At 38.0% G+C, this 13,921-nt stretch overlaps 1 protein-coding gene across 1 annotated transcript in view; it reads right to left on the bottom strand.

The window, feature by feature from the left end:
- Positions 1-13,921, bottom strand: part of LOC121934317 (sodium channel protein type 5 subunit alpha-like) — a 40,579-nt gene that overhangs the window by 14,388 nt on the left and 12,270 nt on the right. Inside the window, exons 10-19 of the mRNA XM_042474698.1 lie at positions 13,228-13,422; positions 11,155-11,337; positions 10,018-10,120; positions 9,205-9,434; positions 8,327-8,485; positions 6,186-6,596; positions 4,124-4,555; positions 2,324-2,428; positions 2,117-2,225; positions 840-994 (exon numbers count right to left, since the gene is read on the bottom strand). Of these exons, the coding sequence (XP_042330632.1) occupies positions 840-994; positions 2,117-2,225; positions 2,324-2,428; positions 4,124-4,555; positions 6,186-6,596; positions 8,327-8,485; positions 9,205-9,434; positions 10,018-10,120; positions 11,155-11,337; positions 13,228-13,422 (2,082 nt within the window). The remainder of the gene's footprint in view (positions 1-839; positions 995-2,116; positions 2,226-2,323; positions 2,429-4,123; positions 4,556-6,185; positions 6,597-8,326; positions 8,486-9,204; positions 9,435-10,017; positions 10,121-11,154; positions 11,338-13,227; positions 13,423-13,921) is intronic.

Here is a 13,921-nt window from a genome sequence, read left to right as displayed (position 1 = left end):
AAATAATAATAATAATAATAATAATAATAATAATAATAATAATAATAATTGTTTTAAGTGTACTCCCACCCATGACTTCCAGCTTAGTTGACTTCTGGGTTTTAATTCAATCTGTTCTGGGTTTTAGTCCAAACTTTCAAGAAGCTATCTATGGTGCTGAAGCCTGTTCAATACATTGGCAAGCTCATTTAGCTAGCTAGCCAAATGGCTAGCTAGTTCCAGACTAAACCCTAGAATAGATTTTCATCCCACAGATATGGAAGCCATGGCCCACAGCTAGATGAACCCATAGACATAGGCATGTTCAATGAGATTTCTGAAATCCCCTTCAGTTTCAAAAGTGGTTTGCAATGTAACATAAGGAGTTGCCATTTAATACACACAAACCATACACTTTTGAGCACATGGAAGGTACTTTCTTTGGAGTTTTACCACTGTTATTGCAAAAATATTTGTAGCAATTATCTGTCCCTAACATGGAATATGCTCAAAGTATAATAAAATAATGTTGTGGGTAGGATGAAGCAGCACTTGGAGACCAACTGGTTTATTTTACCATTTATTTTATCAACAATGCATCTCAAGAAGTGGGCACATATTAGTTTGCCTCAAAGGTGCTGCTTGATCTCTTCATTTCTTTGCTTTTCCATTTTATACTGAAACCAACAAATATGCCTATCTCTTTGAAAACTAAATAATATCAGGAAATAGAAAAATGCAAGTATCATCTTATCAAAGGAACTTCAGCAAAAACAGAAGCAAAAGTAAAAGAGAGCAAATCACAAGAGCACAAGCAGTTATAATATTCACATTTAAGGAGGCTATTAGAACAAACTTACCAGAGCACCACTGCTCAGTAATATCATGAATATGCTAAAAGATTCAAACCAACTGTGTTTTACAATTCTGTAGCAGGTTTTTCTAAAATTCCACCAAGTGTTGCACGGAAATTTATTGGTGTTCACTCTGCAACATGGGAAGAATTTGGTCAAAGCTGAAATAAAGAGAAATTGGATGTAAAATATGATCTGTATGCTGAAAATAGGTAGGAAATCAGGGATATATTTGTCCCAACCAATGCCTTTGCAGAAGAGCAGCAAACTATTCCCCTTGTCTTCCTATACCTGGCACATTATGCTTCCTGTTCCTGCAGATGTGCAACTTGTATCTGTAAGACTATAGAAGAAGTGTTATTTGTATGAATAAAGCACTCTGGGTGGTTACTCATTAGAGTAAGCTAATCAGTTTCCATTAGTTGGTGGTCAAGCAGAAGCCGAAAAAAGAAAGCCTAAGAGCAGAACAAGAGAATATATTTTTCTCTCAGTTTTGCTCTGCAATCCACCTATCACATCACATGTGTAATAGGCCAGCCCAGGAGAAGTTATATAGGTTGAGGTATGATTGTGCTCAACCTATATACTGTACTTGTAAATCTGTGCAAATATGAGAAAAGGTGATACACCCCTGCAAATTCCTTGTTCCATTGGACCTGGGTTGAACCTGGGTAGTCATGGCAAGGGAGAGCCAGTGTGATCTTGTGGTTTGACCACTGCACTACAGCCCTAGAGATCAGAGTTTGATTTCCCAGTCAGCCATGAAAACTGACTGGGTAACTCTTAGGGGCTTGACAGACTATCCTTTTGGAGCAGTGTCCCACTGTCCCTTTCCTTGCCAGATTGGGGCTGCAGCCCCTGCACACTGCAGCCCCAATCCAGCACTTAGCCAGCACTAAAAAGAACAGCAAAATGCCTCTCCTTTTAGCATCGACAAAAAGGTGTCCCTGACACTGCAGCGGCAGCTTTTTGCTGCTCCTTTGGCTTAGCATGCCTAAACACTGCTCCAACAGAGCACCGTGATGCCGCCTGCCATGTGGTTGGGCATGTGGTGGATGCCAGTGTCAGGGCGCCCAGCATCAAAACGCCATGCCCCACCCTGCCCTGATGCCAGCATTTAACACAGGTCTGTTTAGTCCCAAGAAACCCTGTGATAGGTTCACCTCATATCATCTAAATGAGGATTTTCATATCGGAAGCAGCTATATTATATAATATACTACAAAATTAATCAATTAATTTTTACAAAATGAAATTCTAGGCAAATAAAACCAGCATTTTACCTTGTGGGAAGCAGTCCTTAGGCTCCTTCTTCTTTACAGGCAGAAGAAAAACAGGAGATCTGTTATCTACTGTGCTCGCCTCTGAACAACTGCTGTCATGATCCAACCTCTGGACATGAAAACAGAACAAGAAAAATCAGTGTTGTCTTCAGGATATGGATTCTTTAGGGTCACTGTCTGTGTGATGACCATTTTTGTTTGCTTTACCTTAGTAATATCTAAAGAACAAACACTTGATCTTTCAGAATACTGAGAGGAAAGTCTTTGCCTTGACCTGTTGAATATCTCTCTCCTGTTTCGCAGCTGGTACTCCTACAGAAAGATGTGCAACAACACATTTTAAACAGTCAAAGTTTTTATCTTCCATTTTCGATCTAGGTAGAATTCAAAGATATAGCCTTGTTAGTCTGTAAAATCAGTTTGTGATGTTGTAGCACCTTTGAGACTAACTGAAAGAATGAAATTGGCAGCATGAGCTTTCATAGACTAAAGTCTACTTTCTCAGATGCTTTGAGATCTGAAGAAGTAGACTCAAGTCTATGGAAGCTCATGCTGCCAACTTCTTTCTTTCAGTTAGTCTGAAAGGTGCTACAAGATTTTCTATCTAGATCACACAAGAAATACTGTAGAGATATCTATTTTCAGGTTTGTTTTAGAAAGAGACGTATAGGGCTTGTTTACACCATTAAAATACTCCTCATTCTGTGCTATTACAATACGATCTGGCCACACAAAATTCACAGGAGTCCAGGGCTTTTGTGGTGGGGGGAGGGAGGCAAAAAACTGCTTAAACTGGTAAAAATGGCTTTGCAGTTTTTATCAGAGCTTCTGCAAAGATGCACATAATCAAATATATGTCTGTCCATTTGCTTTGTATTGGTTTGGATGGCTGTGAATTTTCAGCAGAGGTAGGGAGAACAGATGTAAATATGTGCAGAAAAGTGAAGACAATTAAATGTAGATGTGAATGTGCAAAAATCTGTAGCAACTTGCATAATATACTTACATAATTCAGTTTAACAGACAATAAATGCAAAAACAAATCCAAGAGAATAGTACTATTGAAGGCATGTTATAATTGGCAAATTGCTCGTACACTGTATTTCAGTGGGCCCTTCAGTTATGCTCCGGATCTCCCATGTAAGGAGAATTCCAAGTATGCTTGCGCCCCATTGTTTCCAATGGGGTGCGTGCTTGTGGCATGGTACATGTGTCATAGGCACATGTGCCATTTGCTCAATTACTGTGCAGCTTCAGCGTAAGCTTGAAGCCACATGTGTTGTGCCCACGTATAGCATGAGCGAACTGTACTTCTTTTTTAAAACTGAATCTTAATTATCAGTTACAGTAGTAATTTCCAACGTGGGTAGTACACCTCACCTCCTGGGGCAGTGGAAAGTTCCAACGGGATGGTAAGGAGAACAAAAGACAGCAGAGGAGGCAATAAGATAACTAATAAGGGAACAATCTGTATTTATGTTTTTTAGTAATTGCAGTAGGATTACTTAGTTGGATCTGTAATGAGAGAATAATATTTTTTTTCTTTTGTATTTTTTCTTTTCATTACAGCCAGGACTGAGGGGTCAGAGCCCTGTTGCGTATTGGTTATATGTCTTTTTTCCCCTTTTCTCTTTTTGTCTCTGATATAAATTAGATTGCTAGATTGTTAGTGTTAACAGTTAATTGATAGCAGTAATAGTTATTATTATTGTTAGTTATTATAAAAGAAAGAATATTCCCTCTGATCAGATGTTATATATGAAAGATTCCAGATGCTTTTTCTCATTCATGGAAATTTCCAGAAATTCCAGATGGGTGCCTTTCATTTGCAGTGTTGCTGTGTTGCCTCTGTTCCTTCTCTCTTTTATCTTACCCAAGACTTGTTTGTTTTTTAAAGACAAATAACTGCACAATGTCTTTTAATTGTGAGTAGCAAATTCCCCTCTCTTTAGAAGCACTCCTTCTCAGCAGTATATTAGATTTAAACAGTCCCAGTTAGCCTCATACCTGTTTACTGTAGTCACTTTCCATGATTACACACTCTTCCTCCTCACTTAAAGTCTCTGTTTCCGCAAGGGGGATGCAAACAAATGCATCAGAATATGTCCAGACGTCTTCCTGTTTTCCATCCAGTGGTGGTTGCTTGCCAAGTCTGAAAGTTTCATTGGTAACACAATTCTCTTGGATTCTTTCTTCTGCCTCAGTAACAATAGACTTTTGAATAGCAATGGTCCCTTTCTTATTTTTTGTGCTTACTCTCTTCAGCTTTTGCATGAGTACATTACAACATTTACTCCACAGGAAATCTTTGACAGCTTGCAACCCCTTGTGAATAAGAGCCAGGGCCTCTTGTTGTTTAGGCTCCTTTTCATTGGTATCATTTTCTGAATCACTGCTACTGAAGGAGCTCAGCAACAAAGCAATGAAAAGGTTGAGAACCTGTGAAAAATAATCCATTGAAATAATATGAAGAAAGGAAGAGAAGAATGTATTGGAATACAAGGCATTGCCTTCCTGCTTTAGGTTCAAGAATAGAGGCATTGGTGAACTGAAGAGTAGTTTAATTAATGACATGCCAGTCCAGATGTCAATATAGAAACTGAGCAACCTGGCACTGAAACAAACAGACTTTACTACGTGTAACAGTTTGGAAAATCCAACCAGCAACAGCAGCAACAAAAAAAGCCTTCTTGATGGCTGCTCCCAGGTTGTGGAATTCCTTCCCATGGGAGGTTTGGTTGGTGCCCTCTCTGCGCTTTCTCCACTGGCAGGCAAAGAAGTTTTTATTTAAGAACGACTTTGGCGTGTGGCACAACAGAATTTTATTATGTGTGCTGTGCTCCTGTATTTTAAAATTATGTTTTATAATAATCAGAATTATTTGATTACACACACACACACACACACACACACATAGTGGACCTTCACCTTACACGGGGATCTGTTCCAGCCCCCCTGCATATGGCGAATTCCGCCTATGCTTGAGCCCCATTCACTTGAATGGGGCTCGTGTGTGCAGCGGTGCAGCAGCACAGCAGTGGGCACACGCCATGGGCGCGCGCCCCTTTCATCTAAATGGGATGCACCATTTAGTACTAATAGTCTTTAGCTTTGTTGTTGTTGTTGTGTGCCTTCAAGTCGTTTCCGATTTATGGTGTCCCTAAGGCAAACCTATCATGAAGTTTTCCTTGGCAATATTTGTTCAAAGGAGGTTTGCCATTGCCTTCCTCTGAGGCTGAGAGTATGTGACTTGCTCAAGGCCACCCAGTGGGTTTCATGGCTGAGCAGGGTATCAGACTCTGGTCTCCAGGGTTGTAGTCTCACTTCTTCTTATTAAAAAGGCTTTTATTGGGCCCAAAATGGCTTGAGGCCCCCAAAACACTGTGAAAATACCCCCATGTCCCCTAAGAGACATTTGGGACCAAAACTATACTATACTATACAGTGGACCCTTGTTATACGCTGAGGTTTGGTTCCAAGAGCTCCATGTATGTTCAAGTCCCATTAAATATAATGAAATAGCAAAATGGTGTCCCTTATAAAAAATGGAAAATCAAGGTTTGATATTTGAAATTTATACTTTTTTTTAACATTTTCAAACCGTGTATGCTTGAATCCGTGTATAAAAATCCGTGTATAAGAAAGGCCGACTGTACTATTGCAGGAATGGATTCAGTCAAGGGCGCAGCATTCCCAAGCTTTCCAGGGATAATGGAATTAATGCTTCTAGGCTTCCACAGTTGCCTGCCCCTGATTTAAAAGAACGCATTTGCCTAAGACCAACTGACTGTGAACCAGACAAACTCAAGATCAAAACCAGGATCACTATCAAGGAAGACTGTAAAAATCTATATCCAGAAAGAAAAAAAGCTTCATAGGATGACTGATTAAACTTTTCAAACTTTTAAGGACAGATGAGAAGCAAATGTAAAAGGTAACAAAAAAGGCTCAGAATCCTGAATGCAACTGTTCAGCAACTTCTACATGAGGATAAAGGGAACTATTATAATCATCAGAGAAAAGAGACAGGTGTCAACAAAAATATCGCTTAAAATATAGGGTTACTTACCACTAGATTTCCAAAAACAAGGACCATCATGAACAGAATAATGCACCCTCCTTCCCCTGCAACTTTCATACAGCCCCACATGGTTTCAATCCATTCTCTACATAGGATTCGGAATATAATAAGGAATGAATGGAAGAAGTCTTCCATATGCCATCGTAATTTACAAACTTTTTGGTTAGTTGTGTTACAGTTTTGTAGTTTGTCATCAATACAGATGAGGCAGTTAGGTGTTGCTCCAGATGCCACATTTTTGTAATAGCTCCCAAAGGCCTGTTTGCCAACCACAGCAAAGATGAATATGGTGAAAATCAGAACAAGTGTGAGGTTACCCAGTGGGCCCACGGATTTCAATATTATTTTCATAAGTTTATTTAAAGCTGGCCAAAACTTTGACAACTTGAAGATTCTCAGCTGTAGGAGTAGGAATAGAGAGAGAAAATAGTATCAGATAACAGAAGTTAGAGTCTGGTTTCCCAATACTGGGTTATAAGGGAGGTGGGGGGAGAGAGAAAGAGAGACAAACAGACAAAGATACTAGTCTATAGATAAAACATACAGTTTGCCTTCCCCATACACAGGGGATCCAACCATTCCAGACCCCCTGTGTATGGGGAAAAGAGCGTATGCTCCATCCCCATAGAAAACAATGGGGTGCGTGCTCATGGTGGCGCAGATACAGGCCCCATTACTTCTGCTGGGGCCATGTAAGCTCAAAACCACTTAAGGCAAGCATACCTATGGGGAGGACTGACTGTATATATTCTAGTCCAACACTATTTGTGCATAGGTATGCATGAGCATTTTCAACACAAGGAAGATTCAGGCTGCATCCACACTGCAGAACTAATCCAGTGTGACACCACTTTAACTGTAATGGCTGTATGTGATGGAATTCTGGGAATGGTAGTTTGTTGTGGCACCAGAGTTCTGAGGAGATGGCAGAGCTCTGGTGCCACAACAAACTGCCATTTTCAGAATCCAACCCCCAAACTCCAGATGTCATCTCCCAGTGGCTTCAGGTAGATAAATGGTAAAGCATAAAGGACAGCACTGACCCTTGTGGAATCCCAGTTTAATGGCCTAAAGGCTGAAGAACAGACCCCCAGCACACTATCCTTTGAGAATGTTCAGCCAAGAAAAACCAGAATCACTGCAAGACAAGTCTCTAAGTTCCATATCAGCCAAACAACCCAGAAGGATATCATGGTTGATGGTATCAAATGTCACTGAAACACCATTAGGGGTTCATTCCCCTTACCAACTCCCAGTGTAGGTCATCCATCAAGGTGACCAAGGCTGTTTTTGTCCCATAACTAGGCCTGAATCCAGATTGGAATGGGTCCAGGTAATCCATTTCTCCAAAGAAGCCTGGAGTTGTGTTGCCATTACTTGCTCTAAGACCTTTCTTAGAAAGGGGAGATTAGAGGCTGCCCAATAGTTACCTAGAGACATTGGGCACAATGAAGGTTTTTTTTTTTAATAAGGGTCTTACAATTGCTTCTTTCAGAGAGGTTGGAACATAATGCCAAAGAAGCATTTACAACCTCTCCAACTGGCCAGTCTTCCTCTGGCAGCTTTAATTAGCCAGGATGGACATGAGTCTAACAGATAAATGGTTGGCCTCATCTCTCAAAGCAACTTGTCCACATCATCATATTGAACAATCTGAAACTCATCCATCAAAACCTTGAACCTGTGAACCTTCAGTTTCACAACATCATTTACCATTTTGTTCCATAGTAAGCCAGTAAAAGAGTTTTATTTTTTAAACTTCTCAAAAATTTAGCACCCTTAACAATGTTAAGCATGTTCTTAATTTTGTTATTACCTAATAATAATTACACTTGTCCCTCTCCATCCGTGGACTTGAGATCTGCGGTTTTGTCCTTCATGGATGGCAAGCAAGGAGGGGCAAAATGTAACCAATGGGGCTTGAATATCTGCAATATTTTCGATTTGTGGTAGGGTCCGGAACAGATCCCCCATGAATCGGGAGAGACAAGTGTATAACTTTTCCATTTACTTTTGATACATGCCCTTACCTTCATTTTTAAAATTACTTCACAGACATATGCTCAACATTTCATAAACCTACGTGAAAGATTTACACCGACTTATAATAGAAAAAGCCACATCATTACCATTCTGACAATTGACAGATGTTTTTTAAGTATCAGGTTTACTATGCCAATAACAACCACTACTGAGTCAAAAATATTCCAAGTGTCTTGAAAATAGTAGTACGGATCGAGGGCAATGATTTTAAGCACCATTTCTGCTGTAAAAATGCCAGTAAAAACCTGCAAGAAGGGGAACAAATGAGGTATCATAACAGTAAATACAGAACTTTAATCATCATCATCATCATTATTATTATTAATCTGCCTCTCCCCATGGGTCGATATGGGGAACAGCAACAAATCAAGAATTAGCAACATGAGTTAATCCACATTAATTAAAACATGCAAGAATTTAAAAGGACAGGACATACACATTTTAAAACAGTCTACATTTAAAATTCAATATCTTAATTCACAATTTAAAATTATACGGCTATAACTGCCGGAAGAGACTGGCCTTCAGTGCTGTTTTAACTTTAGACAGTGTATTCAACTGTTGAATCTCTTGCGGCAGCTTGTTCCACAGTCTAGGGTTTTAATTTTTTTTCATCCATTTGATGTTCCTGTAATCACTGGCATGAACATCAAATGGATGGGGGAAAAAATTAATGCTGAAAAACTGAAAAGGCCAGGCTGTCTCAACTGTAGCATAGATATTATCACCAGCAACAGTCTTACTGATGGAAGAACAAGTGGGCATCCCACACATCTTTTTTCTTTCAACAGCAATACACTATGCAACTGTCTGATTTCACACAAAAAATGGCAGCGGAGGAAGTTAATGATTTCTAGCCACATTTGGTTCAAGGTACACAAGAAATGGCAGAAAAATTCCTCCATAGGATTACAGTAAAAATGTAATTTCTGGTATCCCGCTAAATAAAGATCTGACCACTTACATTGTTTCCTTGTTCAACCACTTTGTGTGGGAAAGGCATGTCTTCTAGTGCCATTAATAGAGTGTTTACTGTAATGCACAGTGAAATAAATAGTTCCATAAAAGGATTTATCATAACTTTCTTCATAATTTCCTTTATTTGCAACCAGAAGGGGCAGCATTGCCAAATGAGATACTTTTGTGCAGTTTTTTTCATGCCTGGAGGGAATTCTAGTTTTGGTTCTTCCCATTCTAAACAAGGGGAAAACAATTGCAAGTATACCAAGTTATGAAGCATGAGAACAACTTTACTTAAAATTTACAGTTAAATATTTTCATTTACCCATGTATCTGATTCAAAAAGCACTGACTAAGACCAGATAAATCCTACACAAGCCATTCCTATCCACCATTCGTATGGTGATTTTTGTTTAATAACTGAAGAAGGTAACTTACTGATCTGAGTGGGGGAAGCATGTCTATCTGGAGCAAAATCAGTGTACTGCATGACCACATGTGTTTTGCACTCCTACACTGAAATCAAATGTAACTATATGTAAATCCCATCATTCTCTAAAATGTGCAGATTCAGAGTTTAATCTCTACATTTATCATATTGCCATTCTTCATTTCACAAATCTGTTTGAATTTTTCATACCATTGCTCTGATTATTTTTCTTAGAAATTCCTGTTCACCAGAGTTTTTCAACATAATTTTAAATAAATAGTATATAATGTTTTAAAAAATGTCCATCTGGATTATTCTTATTTTATACATAACACTTAAACAAATGTATACATGATGCTTTGCAAATTATGTTTAATTTTAACTTACCCATAGTTTTGCTGATGACATTGGCAGCACTGGTTAATTTTTGTCTTTGAAATGGGTCTTGAAGAGTGTCAGATGGCAGTTGATAGGACATTAACAGCTCTTTCTTTGGTTGGATAAAATAAAAGACCATTTAATATTTAAAGACACTACCAAAAATCACAGCTGAGGAAGACTGATTCCTTACGAGAAATAAACACAAAGATAGTGTTGACTGACAGAGCTTTCAGCTTCAAAAGCTTCCTTGCCAACTTGATGACAACCATGAGAGCAAACATAAAGGACAGGAGAAGCCAGGGGGACCAAATATTTGAAGTAAGTTTGATGAGGGTTTCTGGTTTTAAAATAGAAAAAAGGGTGAAATATGTGGGTTTTATTATACAAGAATAGCATACTTTTTCAGAAGAATTCAGAAGATTTGGAATGAAATCAAACAAAACTTACCAAGATGGGAGAAACTTAAGTTTTCATTGTTAGGTAGAATTTCAGTGATAAAAATGAATGTTTTACCAAAGATGTTATACTTATTCCAGACTAGTTGTGACAAACAATGTCCTCTCTAAGCAATGGATCTGTCAAGGTTTATGTGGCAGGGGGGGAAATGAGTATTAAATATAAAGTTCTTAAAGATGCTAGACAAAGAGCTGGATTAGGATTAATAAATTTGAAATTAAATGTCTCGCCTTGTATTTTAGTGTGGTTGAAAGAGCGGATTATGTTGCAAAATAGAAGAATGCTGCAACCTGGCATTCGGCCGGCATGTTTATCTATGGTATAATAATGAAAAGATAAATGATGATTTTAATCACTATTATGTGAGACACAGTACCAAGGATTTGGCACAGATATAGACCTAGGTTATATTTCAAAATACCTCTATGGATCTCAACCAAAGAAGCTTTTTATAGAAAGCAAATGATGTTCTTAATAAAAATATTATATCAAAGAATTCATTATTATGTGTTTCACTTGAATATAAAAAAAATAGAAAAAATGTTTTTTGGGTCTATATGTATTAAAGTTGATGTCCCACCACACACTTTATACATTCAGCTTGATCCTTAGGTAATGCTCTTTAGTGAATAACACTGAAGATTTGTGTACTCATACAAATTTAGTGTTGATGCCGTTAAAACTTACAAGGTCTTTTTGACTTTTATCAGGTGTAGAATAGAACATGGTTTCATCTTCCCCATAAGTTTTGGACTTTTTGCCTTTGCGTTTCTTCTTCCTCCTTTTCTTCTCTTTTTTCTTTTTGGTCTCTACACCTAGCATTTCAGCATCTTCATCCATGGATGCAGAATGTTGTTGGGCAATCCGTTCCTGGAACAGACGTTGTTTAAGGAAGCACACTATATGAACATGAGATACAGAAATACCAGTCATCTAGAAAGAAGAGTAGCTACTAGATGAGAGGCCATTTCTATGACTGAAAAGATAAGGACCAAAATCCAGTAGTAAATAAACTTCTGCTTCTGATTTAGAACAATAGTTAAGGTGATAAGGTATATATTTTCCCACATTGCATAACATGTATTTCTCTATGTGGGAATCGTCAGTTTCAACTTGTGGTATTTTGAAACTCTGTTTGTCAACTTTTTGCTTTGTTTTTATCCCACCTTTCTTTCATGAATGGGATTCAAGACAGCAGCAATTATGTCAGCTACAATGTATAGATCTATAAACCTATACTACCTCAGACCATAATCCAAATCCTATGAATGTGTAACATGTTTTATGCACTACAGAATTTATTGATCCTTAATGGTGGAGATGGGAATGTGAAATTAGGCATCTTTCATTTTTCCTTACTATTCACACTTAATACAATAGAGGTAGCCTTGATCTACTGATTTTGACAATGTTATCTGTGTTGCTGGGAAGAATTGCATGCCAACAGCAGCCCTGATCTTTTTACTTTGATACTGTTAACCACTTCTACATTTCCTTGAGTACATTCATCTCCAAGATAAGTTGCCCATGTTCCCATTCAGTGGACCTACTGTTTGGATTTAGACCCAGATGAGGGCAGAAATCAACATATATACTAAAACTGATCTAAGCTTCATTCATCTATAGCCTACCTTTATTCTAGAAAACTCAAGGCAGTTAAGAAAAGAACAGAGCAGATCAGCAGAGTCAGGATAACTTTGAAGTATGCAGATATGTCTTTAAAAAAGCCTCTGGGAAAGAACTTTACTAGAACAATGAGGGAACATGTAAAGTCGAATGCTTTCAAGGCCAGCATCCATAGTTTTTTTGTGGGTTTTTCGGGCTATGTAGCCATGTTTTAGAAGAGATTCTTTCTGACGTTTCGCCAGCATCTGTGGCTGGCATCCTCAGAGAATGCTTGCCTGGAAAGGACTTGGGTATATATATTGTGTGACCTGGAAAGGCAGCAGTGATTTGCATGTGTATTGCAGACAATGAGCACTATCAAGCAGACACTCATCCTCTTTTGCAGATCCTCCCACCCTGAGGCCTGCCATTAGCAACAAAACAAGACACATGTAAATCACTCCTGATGACTTGCATGGGTTGTCAGAAGCACACTTATTGGATCTTTAAGTGATGTTTCCATGTGTATGCTTACTGGTTATGACCACCAAACCAAGAATGTTCAAATTTCCAGAGTTTGCCAAAGGGGAAAGTGTTTGGGGAAAATTTTAGCAAAGGAGTGGCTCATTAGCAATGTTAAAAAGACAGTTTTCTGTGCTTTGTCAATCTATTTTAATTAATACTCTCTTGAAGGAGTCTGTTTCTTATTCAATGGTGGAAAATCAACAGATAGAGAAGTCTGGTTTTACTTAGAGTGTAAACAACTTTTTACATTGATATCCATGAGCCACCCTTGAGTATATAAACATTTAAGAACTTTCTGCTGAAAAGTAGCATATATATGCTTTACATAAATACATACTATGGGCTGTGTGAGTGTATCACAGCACAGAGTTTACATTCAAAAACCACAGTCAAGAGCATCCAAAGATCTCATTGTACAGTAGATACTGCCAGCACCACCAAAAACATTACTCTATATAATTTTATTCATATGATAATATTTGCATATATATCTTTTCTACTATAGAAATGTATTAAATATTCTGTCTCCATTTTAAACAAAATAACTACATATATTAATCCATTACTAACAATGAAAAGAAAATATAAGAAGTTGGGCTTAGTATTTGCAGTAATAGCACTTTTACAAACCTTTTCTTTTTTTAATACTTCTTTGGCTTTCTGAAGCAAAATCTCTCTTGCCTTTGTGTGTGCAAGTGTTGCTTTGTGTTGCTCATCGTATGCCATTGTTACAACAGCCAGGATTAAATTGAAAAGATAAAATGAGCACAGAAAGATGACTATCACAAAAAAGATGACATATGTTTTTCCAGATGTTCTTAAAACCTGTGAGGAAAGATTACATTATTTTATATCATTTCAGAATGCCTAAAATATATAGCAGTATTAATATAGGACTGGGTTAAATGCATGTATGTATTATTGTCCTCTTCTTCCTTCTCTTTCAGTCCAAAAAACAAAGAACTAGTTTTAACTTCACAGTCTGATTCCACCAATAGCTAGGTGGGTAGTGTTTGCAGACTATCATTTTAGCTGCAATTGCAGTGAGTTGTCTTGACTGTTGTGGGTGCCAAAGGGATGAGACTGGGCTGTAAATAGGGCACAGAATTGCCATTAATATATTTCAAAAATGGGCAGCAAACAAGATGCCTCCTGAAGACCTCTATTATTCACCTGTGGCATTACTGGCTGGAATTTTGTTTGTGCAGGTACACTCTTCCAGTGGTGGTGGGGAAACACAGAAAAAATCTGCCAGCACCAAACAGCCTATTTTTCCATCTCTTTACTTCCTTCTAGATTAATACACTTATAGCCTTTTTCCTTC

The sequence above is a fragment of the Sceloporus undulatus genome, chromosome 6 (genome assembly GCF_019175285.1).
Source record: "Sceloporus undulatus isolate JIND9_A2432 ecotype Alabama chromosome 6, SceUnd_v1.1, whole genome shotgun sequence".
Classification (NCBI taxonomy): Eukaryota; Metazoa; Chordata; class Lepidosauria; order Squamata; family Phrynosomatidae; genus Sceloporus; species Sceloporus undulatus.
The sequence above is the reverse complement of the archived record's forward strand: the minus strand, read 5'-3'. Positions and strand labels throughout refer to the sequence as shown.